General features: G+C 44.9%; 1 protein-coding gene and 1 pseudogene across 2 annotated transcripts in view; one reads left to right on the top strand and one right to left on the bottom strand.

Annotated features, from left to right (window-relative positions):
- Utp4 (UTP4 small subunit processome component) overlaps window positions 1-12590 on the top strand; it is a 29455-nt gene extending 16865 nt beyond the window's left edge. For both annotated transcript variants that reach the window (NM_011574.2, NM_001358982.1), the window contains exons 10-17: window positions 438-502; window positions 1722-1844; window positions 2844-3000; window positions 5652-5758; window positions 7078-7173; window positions 8116-8301; window positions 11668-11778; window positions 12361-12590. In NM_011574.2, the coding sequence (NP_035704.2) occupies window positions 438-502; window positions 1722-1844; window positions 2844-3000; window positions 5652-5758; window positions 7078-7173; window positions 8116-8301; window positions 11668-11778; window positions 12361-12477 (962 nt within the window). In that variant the 3' untranslated portion in view covers window positions 12478-12590. The remainder of the gene's footprint in view (window positions 1-437; window positions 503-1721; window positions 1845-2843; window positions 3001-5651; window positions 5759-7077; window positions 7174-8115; window positions 8302-11667; window positions 11779-12360) is intronic.
- Rpl10-ps2 (ribosomal protein L10, pseudogene 2) lies at window positions 17197-17950 on the bottom strand (annotated as a pseudogene).

A 19177-nucleotide genomic window follows, 5' to 3' on the forward strand; every position in this document is an offset into this window, starting at 1 on the left:
GTATGTGGAGAACCAGTGCCAGCCTGTCAGAGTGTGCTGTGTATGTGGAGAACCAGTGCCAGCCTGTCAGAGTGTGCTGTGTATGTGGAGAACCAGTGCCAGCCTGTCAGAGTGCTGTGTACGTGGAGAACCAGTGCCAGCCTGTCAGAGTGTGCTGTGTATGTGGAGAACCAGTGCCAGCCTGTCAGAGTGTGCTGTGTATGTGGAGAACCAGTGCCAGCCTGTCAGAGTGCTGTGTACGTGGAGAACCAGTGCCAGCCTGTCAGAGTGCTGTGTACGTGGAGAACCAGTGCCAGCCTGTCAGAGCGCTGTGTACAAGGAGAACCAGGTTGCCCACGGGAAGGAGCTCTGTGGTGCTGAGAGTTGGCTTCACAGTGGAAAAATGCAGAATTTGTCTTTTTGGTGAGAAAAAAACTCAAGGAATTTTCTGTCTTTAGGCAAGAACGGAGATACTCTTCCACTCTCTAAAAACGCAGATCATCTCCTGCACCTCAAGACAAAGGTGAGGTCTGTTTGTACTCCCCATCCAAGGTCCAGAGCGCTTCTATTCTGAGTCTGAGTGCCACTCAGTCTGTAGCCCAGGCTGTGTCATCAGTTGGATGTTGAGAATGTGTCCTTATTAAGGTGGTACAAATATAAAACTTAAATAAGTAAAGATATCGGTCATTTATGGTGGCACATGCCACCTGTAAATTCCAACATTCAGGAGGCTCCGGGATAAGGGCCGCCCTGAGTCTGGAGTTAGCCATGGACAGAGATTGAGTCCAGGTTTACTGTCATCAGGATTAGCCTTAAAGTTAGAATCCCTCGTCTCCCTGGTGCTGGGATTACAGATATGCACCTCCACACCAGCTTTAGTTTTAACTCTACATAAACTTTACATTCCATATTTCTTCTCCTTTGAATATCTTTCTTTTTTTCTTTTCTTTTTTTTTTTTTTTTTTTTTTTTTTTTTTCATTTCTTAGAGGTATTTTGGGGGGATGAGGTTTTAGGACAGGGTGTAATCTCTGTGTAGTCCTAGCTGTCCTGGACCTTGTTCCATAGACCAGACTGGCCTGGAACTCAAGGACTGCCTGCCTTTGCCTCCTGAGAGCTGGGATGAAAGGCATGCACCACCATATCACAGACAGAAGAGGAAATGAGCACTCAATCCTTTGTCCTCAGCTGTTGCATTAATGTCCTGTTTCCCAGATTAAGACTTTCCAAGGTACTCAAAAGACCTAACGTAATACACAGTTAGCTGCAGACACGTGTTAGATTTGGAAATCAAAGCTGTACCAGTGATGTGTTCTGTCTGGGATTTAATGATAGTACACACAGCACATGAGTGTTCAAGACTACATACATACAGGCAAGGCGGGCAATGGTCGTGCACACCTTTAATCCCAACATTCAGGAGGCAGAGGCAGGCGGATTTCTGAGTTTGAGGCCAGCCTGGTCTACAAAGTGAGTTCCAGGACAGCCAGGGCTATACAGAGAAACCCTGTCTCAAAAAAAAAAAAAAAAGAAAAAAGAAAAAGGCCTATATAGGCATTTGTGGAAATGTCCAGAGCACTGAGATTCCTGTCATAGGAACCTTGTTATAAGGTTTGCCAGCCTTGGTGGCGGACTCCCCTGAGCTGGCATCGGGTGTCTAATTGGAGGAGGTTGTAGTGAAACGACGAGATGTTGTCTGGAATGCATTGGTTTTCTCACTCGAGTTGCTCCCTCGGTTTGCCAGGGCCCTGAGAACATTATCTGCAGCTGTGTCTCCCCGTGTGGAAGCTGGATAGCCTATTCTACAGCGTCTCGCTTTTTTCTCTATCGATTGAAATATGAACGCGATAACATAAGCCTCCAAAGAGTAAGTGAGGGGGGCGCAGTGTGTTCCTGGACAAGAAGAAACTTCTGTATGTGTCATTTTTGTTTGACGTGGCAATGAATTGGGAAGAATCCTTAGTGAAAAGTTAGCCAGTCATAGCTGTTACAGAATCTATGGGACCTGCATGGTGGAAGGAGGAACTCGCACAACTTAACCTCTGCCCTCCACATACATGCACACAGCACATTTTTTAAACGTTTTATTTGCTTACTTGTATCGATGTCTTGCATGCATGCAAGTATGTTTGTTCACCATGTGTATGCTGATGCTTGCAGACAGAAAGGGGGGCCCCCGGGCACTGAAGTTATAGATGGTTGTGAGCCATACATGGGTGCTGGGACTCGGAGTCCTGTCCTCTGGGGAAGTGGCCAGTGCTTGTAACCCCGGAAGCAACTCTCCAACCTACACACAAGTTTTTTGTTTGTTTTAAATCTTATAGAAGGTTCTAGGTTCGATCTTCAGCATTACCCCTGCAATGCTAAATATATATTTACTACTATTAATTTGTTTAATTTTTATACATTTTTAGAACAGAAGAGAATTACATTTCTTTCCTCTTTCCATTCCCTCTAAGACCTCTGACCCCATGTATGCTCTCCATTAAAGAGCCTTTTTTTTTTTTTTAACTATTATTGGTGTGTGTGTGTTTGCACGAATAAATGTATAAATATAGCCTGCTGAGTCTATTTTTGTTAGTGTGAATGATTTTTAGGGCTATGTATTTATTGTGTACATAAAAAAGAAATAGAGAAAGGTTCCTAGCAAAAATGTTCTTTTATTCCCATAGCATGCCCAGGTAGAGAACTGACGCGTTACCATCTGGATGGAGAGAAGGCTAGACAGGCTCTGGGAAACATGCCAGGGTTCAGGCCCTTGTGGGTCTCTGCTTGGAAATCCCAAGGTTAATGGAACTGAAGCCTGGCTGTGTCGGGTTTGGGTGCTACTTTCTCTCACCAGCTTTCACCATTGATTTATCCAAAGGTTTCCAAATTGCCATCATTCCTGCGCTCTGCCCTTCATATTCTGTTTTCTGAAGATTCAACAAAGCTCCTTGTGGCATCCAATCAAGGGTCTCTGCATATTGTTCATCTGTCGGAAGGAAGCTTCAAGCACTTGCATACTTTCCAGCCGCAGTCAGGTGGGGATTCTTTTTTGTTGTTTTGTTTTTGTTTTTGTTTTTGAGACAGGGTTTCTCTGTGTAGCCCTGGCTGTCCTGGAACTCACTTTGTAGACCAGGCTGGCCTTGAACTCAGAAATCCGCCTGCCTCTGCCTCCCGAGTGCTGGGATTAAAGGTGTGTGCCACCACGCCCGGCCAGGTGGGGATTTCTAACTGGACAGAGAGACTTCTTAGTGTCTCCAGGGTGGTGCCCTGCTTTTTAGACCCAGCGTGGGGTGCTGGTGCTCTTCGCACCCTGCAGATACACTCACTCCTATGTTTGCAGGTTAAGTAGGAGGGGATATCTGGCAGATGAACACGCGCGACGAGATCTGAACTGTTCCTCACACCTACTCTTTTCTCACTGGGTTCTTGTTTCCTTATTTGGGACCAGAGAAGTTTCATCATGCTTGCTTTTGTTAGCAGAGTTAGAAAGCAGTAAAAGTCATCTGTATCTGCGGTCCTGGTGCTGGTAACCCCCAGTACTTTACCTAGTAACCCCAGTACTTTACCTAGTAACCCCAGTACTTTACCTAGTAATCCCAGTACTTTACCTAGTAACCCCCAGTACTTTACCTAGTAACCCCAGTACTTTACCTAGTAATCCCAGTACTTTACCTAGTAATCCCAGTACTTTACCTAGTAATCCCAGTACTTTACCTAGTAATCCCAGTACTTTACCTAGTAATCCCAGTACTTTACCTAGTAATCCCAGTACTTTACCTAGTAATCCCAGTACTTTACCTAGTAACCCCCAGTACTTTACCTAGTAACCCCCAGTACTTTACCTAGTAACCCCAGTACTTTGCCTAGTAACCCCCAGTACTTTGCCTAGTAACCCCCAGTACTTTGCCTAGTAACCGCCCCGTACTTTACCTAGTAACCCCCAGTACTTTGCCTAGTAACCCCTTCGTACTTTGCCTAGAAACCCCCTAGTATGCCTAGTAACCCCCTCGTACTTTGCTCAGTACAGATGTTTATATAAGATGAAAATATTGTTGTGCGTATAGTTTTATTTGGGGTCATTTGTCCTTGTGACTGTCTTTTGTGTTCTGTGAGAACATGGATTGCATCACCGGATGCATTGCTATACACACCAGCTAATGCTGAATTAACAGCACTGGGGAGGTGCAATGTTGACTTAAGTTTCTCATCTGCTTTACGTTGATAGTTGGATTTATTCCATGATCTGTCCCTTGTCCCTAGCCTGGCATTTAGCTGCTTCATTACCATTTAGACTCTTATCAGCCTGGATTGTCAACATTTAATATTAACTCATGGAAAGCTGCTTCAGGCCAGGTGTTGGGGTGCACACCTCTAGTCCCAGCACTCGGGAAGCAGGGGCAGATGGATCTCCATGAGTTTGAGGAACTCACTATAAGTTCCATGGTAGCCAGGGCTACACAGAGACCCTGTCTCAGCTCCCTATATCCTCCAACCCCCAAAAAGAAAAAGAAAAAAGAAAACCTGCTTCAGAGGAAACCTACCGTTTAGGAGTCAGATGAATTAAGCCAACAATTCTTTTAATTATAAATCTTAGACTACCTTGTCCTTACATTGTTTTGGTTTCTCTGTGTAGCTCTGGTTGTTTTGGAATTCCCTCTGTAGACCAGGCTGGCCTCAAACGCAGAGGTCCGCCTGGCTTTGCCTCTGCCTCTCAAATGTGCGTAGTAACAGTCAGTGCCACCACCATCCAGTGCCTAACTTACCATCTTTACCACCCTCAGCACTTGGTCTGTGACTTGTTATAAAGCTTTTCTCATTATTAGGGATACTTAGATGCAGCATATATCTTAGCATATAAAACTGATGTCTGATTTTTACCTCATGTCTTCACGTTGCTAATTGAATCAAAACCTATTGACAAAGGTGCTCGGTAGTGTTAAACATACAGAGGCCATTCAATAAATATGTGCTTCAAACAGTGAGTGGGAAAAGGTAGTTTGAAATAATTAGCATAGGATACAGTTTCAGTTTCCCTCACACCGCAGACGCCTCCAGTTGTAGCTTTCCAGCCTCTTCACATGAGCGGCCACTGGGTCAATAGTTTTTATGTTTGTTTTATATTTATTGTTTGTTTGTACCACATCTCACGATGTAGACCTAGCTGACCTGAAAAATGCTGTGTAGACCAGGCTGGCCTCAATCTCAGATTCTCTGCCTCCTGAGTCCTAGGATTAAAATTTAATACCACGGTACAATAGCTAATTCAGTTTTAAAAGTGGGGACGGTGTAGCTGCCTGACATTTGGGAAGCAGAGGCACACACATCCTAAATTTAAGGCTGTCTTGAGCTACAAAAGTATTTTCCTAAGCTGGGCGTGGTGGCGCACGCCTTTAATCCCAGCGCTCAGGAGGCAGAGGCAGAGGCAGGCAGATTTCGAGTCTGAGGCCAGCCTGGTCTACAAAGTGAGTTCCAGGACAGCCAAGGCTACACAGAAACCCTGCCTCAAAAAATTTTTTTTTAATTTAGAAATAAACAGGTTAACCTTTAGAACTAATTTGCAAAACTCCAGTAAATTCTCCTGTGATTGATTTATAGCCACGTGGGCCTTGCTGGTCTTTCCATCATCTCCAGGGCTGGGCAGGCTGTGAGTGGCTAATTCAAGACCTTGTTTCTTCTGTCCTCACAGGTACAGTGGAGGCCATGTGTCTTTTGGCAGTCAGTCCAGATGGGAACTGGCTAGCTGCATCGGGTACCAGTGCTGGAGTCCACGTATATGATCTGCATCATCTAAAGGTGAGCCTCAGATCTCATAGCAGCAGTTTGAGTCATATGGGAGGCTGCTTGTCATGTTAAGATTTGAGGCAGATTGGAGTTACCTGGAAATTTACTAGACTTTTGTTTTCCTCCTTTGCATTCCTGTTTTAGAGTTCTTTAGAGCCTCAAAGCTGTACTCACATAATATTAAAATCAGAACCATGTAATTAGGGGTTCGAGAGTGATACATCCATTTCCTGGCTAGGGATATAGGTCAGTGGTAGAGTACTTGCCTTGTGTTCAAGGTCCGTCCTCAGTACCACAAAACAAGCAAGCAAAGACAACAGAATGATTAAAAAGACAAAAACACCCAGGTATCTCTGCTTTGAGGAAGGAGGGGAAGTTCTGATACATAGATTCAGAGCTAGAGATCCTGGCAGGCTTCCTTTTATACTTGCTGCCTTGTATATTCGGTGTGACTTTAAGTAAGATAGAACCAGAGGGGAAGCATAGCTGGGAATCCTTCTGACAACTACTAACAGGTAACAATACTACCAGCTGTGCATTGAATCATATACCACAGTTCTGTCCCTGGCACCGCCAAAACGAATGTTTCTGTGAAGTGCCCACATACCTTGTAGTTGAACCCAAATGTCTGTCCATAGGCGATAATTTTTAACAGGGTTTCCCTGTATACCCCTGGCTGTCTAGAACTCACTCTGCAGGCCAAGCTGGCCTCAAACTCAGAGATCCATCTGCCTGCCTCTGGCTCCCAAGTGCTGGATTGAGGCATGTGCCACCACGGCCTAGCAGTAATGTTTTTCAGACCCAGAGTAGAGCTATGTGTTCTCAGTGCAGAGGCGTATTTGAGTGATTGAGCAGTTTATTCAGATAAAGCTGCTCTTAGGCTCTCTGGAAAGGCTTTATTTTGTAAACAGTTGATAAGCATGCTTTGTTTGTTTGAGAAAGGGTTTTACTGTCCTAGAACTCACGAGACCTGGCTGACTACAAACTCAGTCGACAGATTAAAAATGTGTGTCACCACACCTAACAAAAGAAAAATTTAAATGAAGTTAAAGTTGTTTGTAGTTGAAATGCCTGAACTTCCACGGAATACTTTTGAGTTCGCTTGTGTGTTCCAAACAGCTGCCTTAGGGGCTCAGGCTTTAGTGCAATAATAAGCTGCTGTGTAGCGTGTATGAGGCCCTGACAACAACAAAAGCAATAACAATGACAGTCAACTACCAGAAATCACTGGCAGCTAGCTTACTTTGGGGGTGGGTGATGTGCCGCCTTGCACAGCTCGCGTAACCTTTCTTGAAGGACGGTGTCCTATAGTCTTCCCTGTCTTTTCCCAGCTTCACTGCACAGTGCCTGCTTACAACTTCCCAGTGACCGCTCTGGCCATCGCCCCCAATACCAACAACCTGGTCATTGCTCATTCTGACCAGCAGGTAAGTGACTCCAGTGCTTTCCAGTTCCCTCTGCTACACTCACTGGAACAGCTAGGAGGAGCTTCCCCTGAGACGGTGGAGGATGCATAGGCAGGTTCCTTTGTGTAAGTGAGGCTTCCCTGGGTGGCCCATTGGCAAGCAGTACCCACTGGCTTACAGTGCAGTTCTAGAGAAGAACACAGAGTGATACAAGAGTTCTGAAGCAATCTGCTGATGTAAACCAGAGATGACATGGACCCAGGTACCAAATTAGTTACAGATGTAATAAAATCTTGAAAATAAACTAAAAAATGGATGGCTTACCTTCATAAGGAAAACAGACCTTACTAAAATAGGGGTGTCTAAATCTCAGCCAGAGTGAGAACTGTAAGTCTACAGGAGTTTTTTTATGCCAAGTTAGGAAGAAGCACTGTTTAAAATACTTGGGCTATAGAACACATTAACTCATCAATGCTGGTGTATCCTCATCTGTAAACTGGAGATGAGAGCATCAGCCAGACTCACCATGTCTGGGAAGCACTTGGTTAGCCTGCTAGGCAAACGATGCTTCCTAAACAGTTTTACACTCTCCCACACACACAATATCCAAAAATGCTCTCTCATGTTCACGGGCTTTCATCCTTTACCTAGACTACTGAAAGATGCTGCCGTAAGTGCCTTTGTCATTTAAACTGATACCCTGAGTTTAGTGACAATGCCCAAGATCCTATCATGTGGGATATTGAGGCAGGAGGATCACAAGTTCCAGGCCAACCAGAGCTTAAACAAAAAACTCCGACTGGAAAATTCACGGTGAGACTTATTAAGTAAAATGTAAGGCTGAATACGGTGCTTAGTGTTCACTACTTACTCGTGGTTAGGAAAGGATAAAACCCAGAAGGGACCAGAGCCTCTGAACATCATGAGTGCACATTTGCACTTGTTTGGTGGTGTGTTCTCCAGGTATTTGAATTCAGCATCCCAGAAAAGCAGTATACAGAGTGGAGCCGCTCTCTCCAGAAGCAAGGATTTCACCAGCTGTGGCTCCAAAGGGATACTCCCATCACACACATCAGCTTTCATCCCAAGAGACCAATGCACATCCTCCTCCATGATGCCTACATGTTCTGCATCATTGACAAGTCATTGGTAAGTTTGGAGACTTCTTACTTAGGGTATCTTTAATTTTGTGTGTGTGTGTGTGTGTGTGTGTGTGTGTGTGTGTGTGTGTGTGTGTGTGTTTTGCTCACAGAAGCCAGAAGAGTGTTTAAGATTTTCAGACCCACCTTTGCCTGAGTTCCAGCTGTCCATGAGCCATGAACCTCCTATTGGGAACCAAACACAGATCCTCTGCAAGAGCAGCCAGTGCTCTTAATTGCTGGGCTGCCCTTCCAGCACCCCGGTTTGTTTTAGGCTTTTTGAGACATGCTGTTGCTATGTAGCCTGACTGGCCTCACGTTAAATTTACAGCAATCCTGCCTCTGCTTCTAAGTGCTGGGGAAGTGACGTGTGAGTTACCACACCCTATCTTTACTTATGAATTTTTAAGTATAAATAATGATTGATAGCTAAGGGAGCCTCAGGATACAAACTTCTACCTCCGTGGTCAGTGGAGGATGGGTACAAACTGCCAGCGTGTTGATTGGAGGACAGGTTCTGTTTGGCACACTCCCTGATTTGCATTCCTACTGTTGGGTAAGGGGTTAGCCTTTCTGGACTAGTTTTTCAACACATAATCCTAAGTAGAAAAATGATTGGGTTGGCATTCAGAGGGTGACCCTCGGGAGGGAATACGTTTGAGCTGACGACCCACTTTTAACTTTCACTCTTGAATGACTGAGTGAAGCAATTTCATTCATGGAGACGCCTGCTGATGTTTTGACCACCGTGCTCCTTACTGAACACATTTCAAAAGTTGGTCTTTGTGTCTTGTGAAAAGCCCAGCTGGGATCCAGTGTCTGTGACCACAATTTGGGTAGGATACAAGTGCTTCCTTTAGTTTGAGATGCTAGCTGCTGTTTTGATTTCTTTTTTCCCCCTGAGTATACCTGTCTTTTCTGGGTAGGAGCTTTTCTTCCTCGGAGGCCTGTGGACCACAGCCATGGCTGTACTGCACTTTGGGTTTCAGTTATACCCAACACCAGCTGTTCTGCCGGTCTGTGAAGGTGGGGGTGGGACTTGCGTGGGTAAGGCAGCAGATGGCTCTAAAGGAGGTGTGCACAGGGAAGTGTCACTGAATTTCATCTCTTGGGCCTTGTGTCCTGGGATGTGGGAAGCAGAGCTAGCTGGCAAGTGCCTCCTGTGAGAGAGTGGAGCAGGAAAAGCCCCTCCCACTCACTCAGCCTTCTCTCTGTAACTCAGCCCAGAAGGCTTTCACCCTGGTCATGGTGATAGGTCCTTCATGTCCTTGTCCTAAGTAGAGCTAGTTCCCAGGAAGTCAGAGATGAAGTGAATCATTTATTTGGCCGTCTCTTGAAGTGTCAGTGACACATCAGTGGGTAGTTTATGTTATTTTCCTTCGGGGGGGAGGGGACCTTAGCCACTTGGCCAGTGTATTAGATATGGTTGGGGGGGGGGGGCTGTGGAAAGCACAGGGACTGTGTGGGCTGAGATCCTGCACGTGCCCGTTTGTTCCTGACAGTGTTGCTGACAAGCCTGGCCTACAGCGTGCCTGTCTTTAGTCTTGCTGTAGAGTATGAAACCCTTTCTTGCTTCATCCTGCCCATCATAACCCCTTTTTGCCTGAAGCATTTTTACACGACCTAGGGTGTATCGATAGGTATACAGATGAAGAATGTGTGTGCACGTGTGCGTATTTGTGTGTATGTTTGTTTGCATGAGTTTGTATTCACCATGTAAGTGTAGTGCCCACAGAGACCAGAAGAGGGTGTTAGATTTCCTGGGACTGGAGTTACAGGCAGTTGTGAGCCACCTAATATGGGTACTAAGAACTGAATCTTGATCCTGTGCAAGAGCAATAAGCATTCTTAACCACTGAGCTATCTTTCCAACTCCCACATGTATTTAAGACAGTTCTTGAGGGCTGGGGATACGGCTTAGTTGTAGAATGCTTGCCCACCACACATGCAACTCTGGTTTAGAGTCCCAGAACATGTAGTAGAATACACTTTGGAAGTAGAGATATGATCAGAAGTTCAAAGTTATTCCTACCTTTGGCATCAATTTGAATTCAGATTGAGGCTAGGGAGCCTCTCTCAAAAAAAGATTTTCTGGGAGTGCCTGGGGTGTTGGCTTAGTGGTTAAGAGCATATATAGAAAGTAATAATTTAAAATTTTTAAAGATTTTTTAAGTTTTTATATATTATACACACAGTGCTCTGCCTGCAATCCGGAAGAGGGTGCCAGATCCCATTACAGATGGTTATGACCCACCGTGTGGTTGTGGGAATTGAACTCAGGACCTCTGAAGGAGCAGCTAGTGCTTGTAACCTCTGAGCCATCTCTCCAGCCCAAAGATTTTCTTTATACATATACTTTTCCATTTATTCAAGACTAAAGAGGAAGGGCTAGGGCTGGAGAGATGGCTCAGCAGTTAAGAGCACTGACTGTAGCTGGGCAGTGGTTGGCGCATGTCTTTAATCCCAGCACTCGGGAGGCAGAGGCAGACGGATTTCTGAGTTTGAGGCCAGCCTAGTCTATAGAGTGAGTTCCAGGACAGTCAGGGCTACACAGAGAAACCCTGTCTCGGAAAACCAAAAAATAGAAAAAGAAAAAAGAAAAAGAAGCCAATGAACTTTTTGCTGTTTTATTTTTGTGGTGCTAGGGATCAAAGCCAGGGTCTTACAAATGCTAGATAATACAAATCCAAATAGTATATCTTGTTCAGGCCTGTAATACCAGTTCCATAGGAGGCTGGGGCAGGAGCATCTCAAATTCAGGGACTAAGACCAAAGTTATGGCTAGCCTGGGCAACTTAGTGAAACTCTCTCAAGAAATACTGAATAACATGGTGATAATGGTGCATGCCTTTATCCTAGCGCTCAGGAGGTAGAAGCAGGCGAATCTCTGTGAGTTCTAGGTCAGCCTGGTCTACACAGTGAGTTCGAGAATGGCCAGGGCTACATAGTGATACCATCTCAAAAATAACAACAACAAAAGGGGGCTGGGAGCCGGGCATGGTGGCGCACAACTTTGATCCCAGCACTCGGGAGGCAGAGGCAGACGGATTTCTGAGTTCAAGGCCAGCCTGGTCTACAAAGTCAGTTCCAGGACAGCCAGGGCTATACAGAGAAACCCTGTCTTGAAAAACAAAAAAAAAAAAAAGAAGAAGAAGAAGAAGGGGGGGGGGGGCGCCTGGGGATGAGGAGTACTAAAAAATTAAAAGGTTAGGGATATTGTTCAGAGTGCTTGCTCTTGTGTGTGTGTGTGTGTGTGTGTGTGTGTGTGTGTGTGTGTGTGTGTGTGTGTGTGTGTGTGTGTGTCTGTCTGTCTGTCTGTCTGTCTGTCTGTCTGTATTTATGTTGCTCTAATAAATAATTATCCTTGTCTTTTCAGCCACTTCCAAATGAGAAAACTGTGCTTTATAATCCACTTCCTCCGAAAAATGAATCAGATGTCTTCTTGAGGCGGACAACCCATGGGTTTAAAATGTCAAAGATATATAAGGTAAAACCCCGTACTGTACCCTGGTTGGTTGCTTCCTGGCGATGTTAGCAAAATGTAACAACTAACAGTTAGAAGACAAGCCTGTCTTCTTCCATTAGCAGGTAGAGACCCTGACTTGGGAGAGGAACAACCTTGAAGTTGTCTGTTGCTGTAGCTGTGGTTCACTGTTCTTAGTAGGTTAGAGCAGGGAAGTCGTACTTCCCTGTGTGAGAGACATTTGTAGTGAGCAGTGATCTTGGTACTCATGTGGCATCTTTGTTAGAATGAATGTTCTTCTCTGAAGCACTTCTAATTTGAGAATATTTCAAGGAATAAAAGTAATGGGAGCCATTGAACTTAAACGATTTTCTTTTTGCTAATTTCACCATATATAAAACGATGTCCTTTGACCTTATGGTACCACGGCTGTCTGGCCCAGCTCAAGTTCCCCAGTCATACTCCTTATGAGCCAACTCCACTACAGGGCTGGCCCTGTCCGCCCATGTTGAGTCCAAGGGCAGGAAAGATTGTCAGGAATTTCTGTCCTTTGAGTCTTGACCAGAGCTGGTGGAGAATGACTCTCTTACTGTCGTCTCTCTGCAGCCCTTGCTCTTTATGGATCTTTTGGATGAAAGGACACTTGTGGCAGTAGAGCGACCCCTGGACGACATCATTGCTCAACTCCCACCACCCATCAAAAAGAAGAAATTTGGAACTTAAAACAGGGCACTGTCTGTGTCCTTTCTTGAACTGTCTATCCTGTTGTTTTGTTTGTTTGTTTGTTTGTTTTTTCCCAAATCATGATAATAAAACAAAGTTATTCTTTAGGACTAGACATTTTAAATTATTTTCTAAAAGAATGAGCACAGATTTCCTTTTTTTGAGTGCAGTGGCATGAAGGTCATTATAAATCCCAGTATCAGGATGGCTCTGGGGACACACACTGGACCCTCAAGCCTTACAACTCCTCTTGATCACTACAAACTGTCGCGGAAGGAGAGAACCATCTCTGGAATGTTATCCTCTGACTTTCTGTGTATGCATACAGTAAAGGCGAACCAAACTTCAAGGCATATGTAGCTGCAGTAATGCTCTGAACTAGCTGTGAAAAGTCCAGGCTCTCTGTTCTCCTGTCTGTGTTGGGGTGTCAAAGAACTGGGCTGTCACAACTAGCCTGCAACCTAATCAAAGGGCCTTTGGAGCGTCACCTTGGAGAATGCTACTAACAGCCATAATCCACTTTATAGTTCAAGGAAGAATTTCACTGCAGCATCCAAAGGAAGCGCTCCATCCTCAGCGGGTGTATTCTGTTGCGTGCTGCAGGATGGGGAGCTGAGGATGTGGGTTCTGAAAGGGTCGTATACACTGCTAGGAAAACATTCTGCTACAATGAATCTGGTCTGGAAAGAGAAAGTGAGAATTTTAGGCAGGTCTGTGGGGAACAATTTACAAGAGAGCATTTACAGTTGATGCAATAAGGTTTACAATAATGGCCAATTTCTGTTCTGCCTGTTTAGGTTTAAGGGTGACAGGACTAGTTTAAGCACAGCTACAACTTCATAAGTCATTTTGTTAAACCTTCATGGATTTAACTTTCTTGAATGAGCCTCCTGTTAAAAGGTGGGTGGGGGGGCTGGTGAGATGGCTCAGTGGGTAAGAGCACCCGACTGCTCTTCCAAAGGTCAGGAGTTCAAATCCCAGCAACCACATGGTGGCTCACAACCATCCGATCACGAGATCTGACTCCCTCTTCTGGAGTGTCTGAAGACAACTACATAGTGTACTTACATATAATAAATAAATAAATCTTTATAAAAAAAAAAAAAGGTGGGTGGGAGGGAGCTTCGTCTTGTCTATGTTAGACTGGGCTGTTGGCCTTTAGCAACTATTCCTGGTCTGCCTAGAAACATGGTTTTGAGTCCGTATGTGATGGGACACACCTATGGATCCTGGCACTATGCAGGGTATTAAGTTCAAGGCTAACCCTGGCTGTAGTTTGAGCTCTTTTTTTTTTTTTTTTTTTTTTTTTGGTTTTTTCTCGAGACAGGGTTTCTCTGTATATCTCTGGCTGTCCTGGAACTCACTTTGTAGACCAGGCTGTCCTCAAACCCAGAAATCTGCCTGCCTGTGCCTCCCAAGTGCTGGGTTTAAAGGTGTGCACCACCACCTCCGGGTGTAGTTTGAGCTCTTAACTCATAAAACAAGAGATCCATAGAAGTTCCAGACCAGCCAGGACTTTATAGTGAGACAATGCCTGCCCGCCAAATTGTGTGAGCCAAAGCCTGTTGCACTGATGCACACCTTTAATTTTAGCACTTGAGAGGCAGATCTCTTGATTTTTGAGACCAGCCTGGTATAGCGAGTTCCAGGACAGCCAGGGCTACACAGAGAGACTTGGTCTCAAACAAAACAGACCAAAGTTCAAGTTTGAACTTTGGATGGGAACAGAGTCAAGTCTAAGATGCCACAAAGACTGACTTCACTTGGTTCTCACTGGCTGTTGAACTGTAAATTCAAGGAGTCCTTGTTAACTGGGGGCTAGTTTATGGCCCAACTTGCTTAACTTTTCTTGTAGTGCTGGGGATGGAACCTCAGGCAGCTTGGAATACGAAGTAAGTGCCGTGCCACAGAACTTCACCCCCAGCCCACCTGCCCATGACCTCTTAGATTGCTAAGGATAAGCTTCTGACTGTGACAACTCAGTGGATTAATGCTTCTGTAAGTGGCGAGCATTCCTTTGCAAGGTTTCCAGCCAGTGACTTGAACTTCCATAAATGGTATGGGAAGGAAGAAGGGCTTTAGGCCTTGAAACTCTTCCTAAGTAGAAAACTGGATACAAACAAAAGAAGCCCAAACGGATTGGGACAAGTCCGAGAAACCGGGGGAAGGGAAGATAAACCAGCGTTAAATAACATCTCGGTGCATATTTCCCACATTATGGGTATTTGTGTAGCAGAGCTGCTGGAGCCGTTCCTCTTGGCATCGACTCCAGCTTGCTGCTCTTGCTTGAGTTCTACAGAGAAGTTTGGACCAGAGACTGGCCTAGATGTGGGTTGGGTTTTTTTTTTTTTTTTTTTTTTTTTTTGCCAACACTACTCAAATGACTTAATAAACTCATTTCTCCCATATGCTGGCAGGCAATCCGATCTCTTTGCCATGGAAATAACAAAACTTAGACTAAGAATAAAAACTTGGAATACTGCAAGTTCGAAAAGGTTTTAGGAAGCTTACTTTTTAGCATCAAAACTGTTCAGGTGGCCATGGTGGTGTAGGTGAAAGGCAGAAACAGGAACCTCGGGAGTTCAAGGCCAGCTTCTACATACTGAGTTTTGGCCACATAGACCCTGTCTCCAAAACAAAAAACTTTTGTTCCAGGGCTGGGCATGTGGCTCAGTGATAGAGTACCTGCTTGATATGCAAACAGCCCTGGGTTCCATCCCTGCCACCACCAAAGGGTGGGGTGGGATCCAACCTCAAGTGCAATTTTTTGTTTTTTGGTTGGTTGGTTGGTTGGTTGGGGGGGGACGGGGACGGGACACAAGGCTCTCCTGGAACTTATTCTGTAGACCAGGCTGGCCTCAAATTCATAAATATCTTCTTCTGCTTTTGAGTGCTGGGAGTTGTTGTTTGTTTGTTTGTTTGAATTTCTTCCTAAACATCATGCAGAGGACCCCCAAAGAGATCCATGATCACTTTGTTTTGTTTTTTCCTTTTCCTTTTCTTTTTTTTTTTTTGTTTTTGTTTTTGTTTTTGTTTTTGTTTTATCAAGACAGGGTTTCTCCATGTAGCCCTGGCTGTCCTGGAACTCACTCTCACTCTGTAGACCAGGCTGGCCTCAAACTCAGAAATCCGCCTGCCTCTGCCTCCCAAATGCTGGGATTAAAGGCGTGAGCCATCTTCGCCCAGTTTTTTCCTGCCTCCTGAGCTCTGGGATTAAAAGTCTGTGCTACCACTGCTTCCTGTTTGGTTTGGTTTTATTGTTTTTTTGGTTTGTTTTTTGTTTTGGTTTTGGTTTTGGTTTTTTGTTTTTTGTTTTCTCGAGAAAGGGTTTCTCCATGTAGCCTTGGCTATCCTGGAACTCACTGTATAGACCAGGCTTGCCTTGAACTCAGAAATCCACCTGCCTTTGCCTCCCAAGTGCTGGGATTAAAGGCATGCGCCACCACACCCAGCTTTGTTTTGTTTTGTTTTTTTGTTTTTTTTTTTTTTAAAGATTTATTTATTTATTATATGTAAGTACACTGTAGCTGTCTTCAGACACTCCAGAAGAGGGAGTCAGATCTTGTTACGGATGGTTGTGAGCCACCATGTGGTTGCTGGGATTTGAACTCTGGACCTTCGGAAGAGCAGTCGGGTGCTCTAACCCACTGAGCCATCTCACCAGCCCTGTTTTGTTTTTTTTTTTTTGTTTTTTTTTTTTAAATGCCTAAAAAGCACTTGGGATGCAGAGGCTAGTCAGTCTCTTGAGTTTGGAGGCCAGCCTGGTTTACATAGTGAGTTCTAGGTTAGCCAGGACTCCACAGGAACCCTGTGTGGAGAGGCACCTTAAAAATCTAATGAATTTTAGATTTATTTTATGTGTGTGAGTCCTTTGCCTGTATGCATCTTCACCACCTTCCTGTGAGTGCCCATGGAGGCTGGACGAGGGGGTTGAATTCCCCATCACAGAGTCACTGGCAGCTCTGAGCCACTGTGTGGGTGCTGGAAATTGAACCTGAGTCTTTTGGAAGAGCAGCCAATGCTCTTAACCCTCTCTAGCCCCGTAATTCTGTTTTAACCTGATTTTCCACGACGCCATTCTATTTGCCTTGACAAATACCTTGGAAAAACAAGGGAGGAAAGATTTATTGCAGCCCACGATGTCAGTCCTCAGTCCACTGCTTCCATTGCTGTTGGCCTGTGGTGAGGCAGAACATCATGCTGGCAAGAACAAGTGTGGGAACGAAGATGCTCACCTCATGGTCACCAAGAAGCAGAGACAGAGGGAGAAAGGCAAGTATGTCTTAGGTATGGCCCTGTGACCTACTTCATCACAACAACGTATAGAAGAACTTGCCACTCTCATGATCCCTTCCTATCAGCACCACTAGCCAGGGAACCACTCCTCTAACACCTGATCTCTCAGGGAGTGTACTTAGTGCACCAACCAACATCCCCAACAACACTAATAGAAACCCCATAGGCACCACTAGGTGGCGAGGCACATTCCTGTGCTTGTAACCCTAGCACTGGGAGGTTAAGACAGGTTCAAGGCCATAATCAGCGGTCTGGCAAATTCAAGGCCAGCCGGTACTATTACTTTTAAAGGGCTGGCAAGGTGGTTCAGAGGGTAAAGTTGCTGGCTGACAAACTCAATTATGAACCCAATCCCTGAGACACACATGGTGGAAGGAGAACCAACTCTCAAGAGGTGGCCTCTGGCTGCCACATTCTTTTTTTTTTTGAACTTGATGTGAGATTTATTATTGAACAATTTGGTAGGGTATAGGAGAGAACTATTGAAGCCTTCAGGAATGCAGGGCTCTCCACTTGTCCAGAGGACCACGGTTGGGGATATATTTGACACCACAGCCATCAGGAATGAGCCACTTCTCAACAACCATGTCTTCAAATTCATCTGCATTAAACTTGGTAAAGCCCCACTTCTTTGAGATGTGAATCTTCTGGTGGCCAGGGAACTTGAACTTGGCTCTGCGCAGAGCCTCAATCACATGTTCCTTATTCTGCAACTTGGCTCGGATAGACGTGATGACCTGGCCAATGTGAACCCTGGCCACTGTGCCCTGGGGCTTCCCAACGGCACCACTCATCCCTGTCTGGAGCCTGTTGGACCCAGCACAAGACAACATCATGTTGATACGGATGACATGGAAAGGGTGGAGCCTCACTCGGATATGAAAGCCATCCTTGCCACAACTCTTTACCATGTATTTGTTGGCACAAATACGGGCAGCCTCCAGTGCTTCAGAAGAGAGTTGCTCATATTCATCTGACACCATATGGCCACAAAGTGGGAATTCATCAACTTTCGCTTTCTTCCATCCCAAATCAAAGATTCGGATCTTAGCATCAGGGACACCACGGCAGAAACGAGACTTTGGGTATGGCTTGTTCTTACAATACCGGTAACACTGGGCGGGGCGGCGGCCCATGATGACAATAGGATCGTCAGTGGCGTGCCAGAGGAAAAGAGCTGGCTTCTACATTCATACTGTGGATACACAAGCCCCCCAAATAAAGAAAGAAAAATTTGAAATTGTAAAAAAAAAAAAAAAAAATCCAGGTTCACACATGTGATCCTAGCATCTAGAAAACAGAAGCAAGTTCAAGGCCAGGAGCGGCTACAGGTTTATAGCTAGATTCTGGGGTTCTTGTTTTGTTGGATTTTTTTTTGTTGTTTTGTTGCTTTGAGACAGGAGCTCACTATGTAGACCAGTCTGGCCTCAAAGTCTCTGAGATTCACCTGCCTCCTAGGTGCTAAGATTAAAGGCTTGTGTTACTATCCTGGTTTTTGTTTGGGGGCCTGTGTTTGTTGTTTTAACAAAACAACAACAATAATAAAAACAGGCCATCAAGATGGCACACGCCTTTAATTCCAGCACTCCGGAGGCAGAGGCAGGTGGATTTCTGAGTTTGAGGCCAGCCTGGTCTACAAAGTGAGTTCCAGGACAGCCAGGGCTATACAGAGAAATCCTGTCTCGAAAAACCAAAAAAAAAAAAAAAAAAAAAAAGATAGCTCAGGAGGTGAGATAAAGCATCCACGTTAGTTTGGTGGCTCCTGGAGCAGAGTGGAGGCTGGGTGAACCTTCAGGCCACTGAGTTGTGAGGCACTAAAACTGTTAGAGCTGATAAGAGGAAAGTGGTCGTTTGTTTATTTTTAGATCTTATTTGAATTTCATGGCAAATTATGTAATTTCCATAATTGTCAATAAAAAAGCACTGGTGATTTTCCATAACTAAAAAACAAAACTAAACTGCTTAGCGTGTCCTTGCTAATATTTTCCTATAAGGAAAGTCACACAGTGACAAAACTGTCCCCAGCTGCTTCTCATTAGGAGTGTGGTTAGCAGATGTGGGGTTCCGTGGCCCTAATACAGGAGATAGTTAATCCGGTTTTGTGGGTTTCAGATGGGTAGTGATTTATCTTGGTGGGAGGAATTTTTTTAAAAATGTGCCCACATCAGCTTAAGCATATCTTTCCTTAGTTTGCATTGGAGAAGAAATATATTGTAAACTATTTCTAGCAAATGGCAAAGTAAAACAACCATAAAAGGGACAACTGGCCTCGCTGTCTTCTGAGGGAGAATTACAGAGGATGTCAGGCTGGTAATTTTACAAGCTCATTTCTCCCTTGGCCTCTGGGTTACTTTTGTGCCTGCCTTTGTTCCTGTGGAATCAGGGAAGTGACCTTCAGGCTTGC

This window comes from Mus musculus, chromosome 8 (genome assembly GCF_000001635.26).
Source record: "Mus musculus strain C57BL/6J chromosome 8, GRCm38.p6 C57BL/6J".
Taxonomy (NCBI): domain Eukaryota; kingdom Metazoa; phylum Chordata; class Mammalia; order Rodentia; family Muridae; genus Mus; species Mus musculus.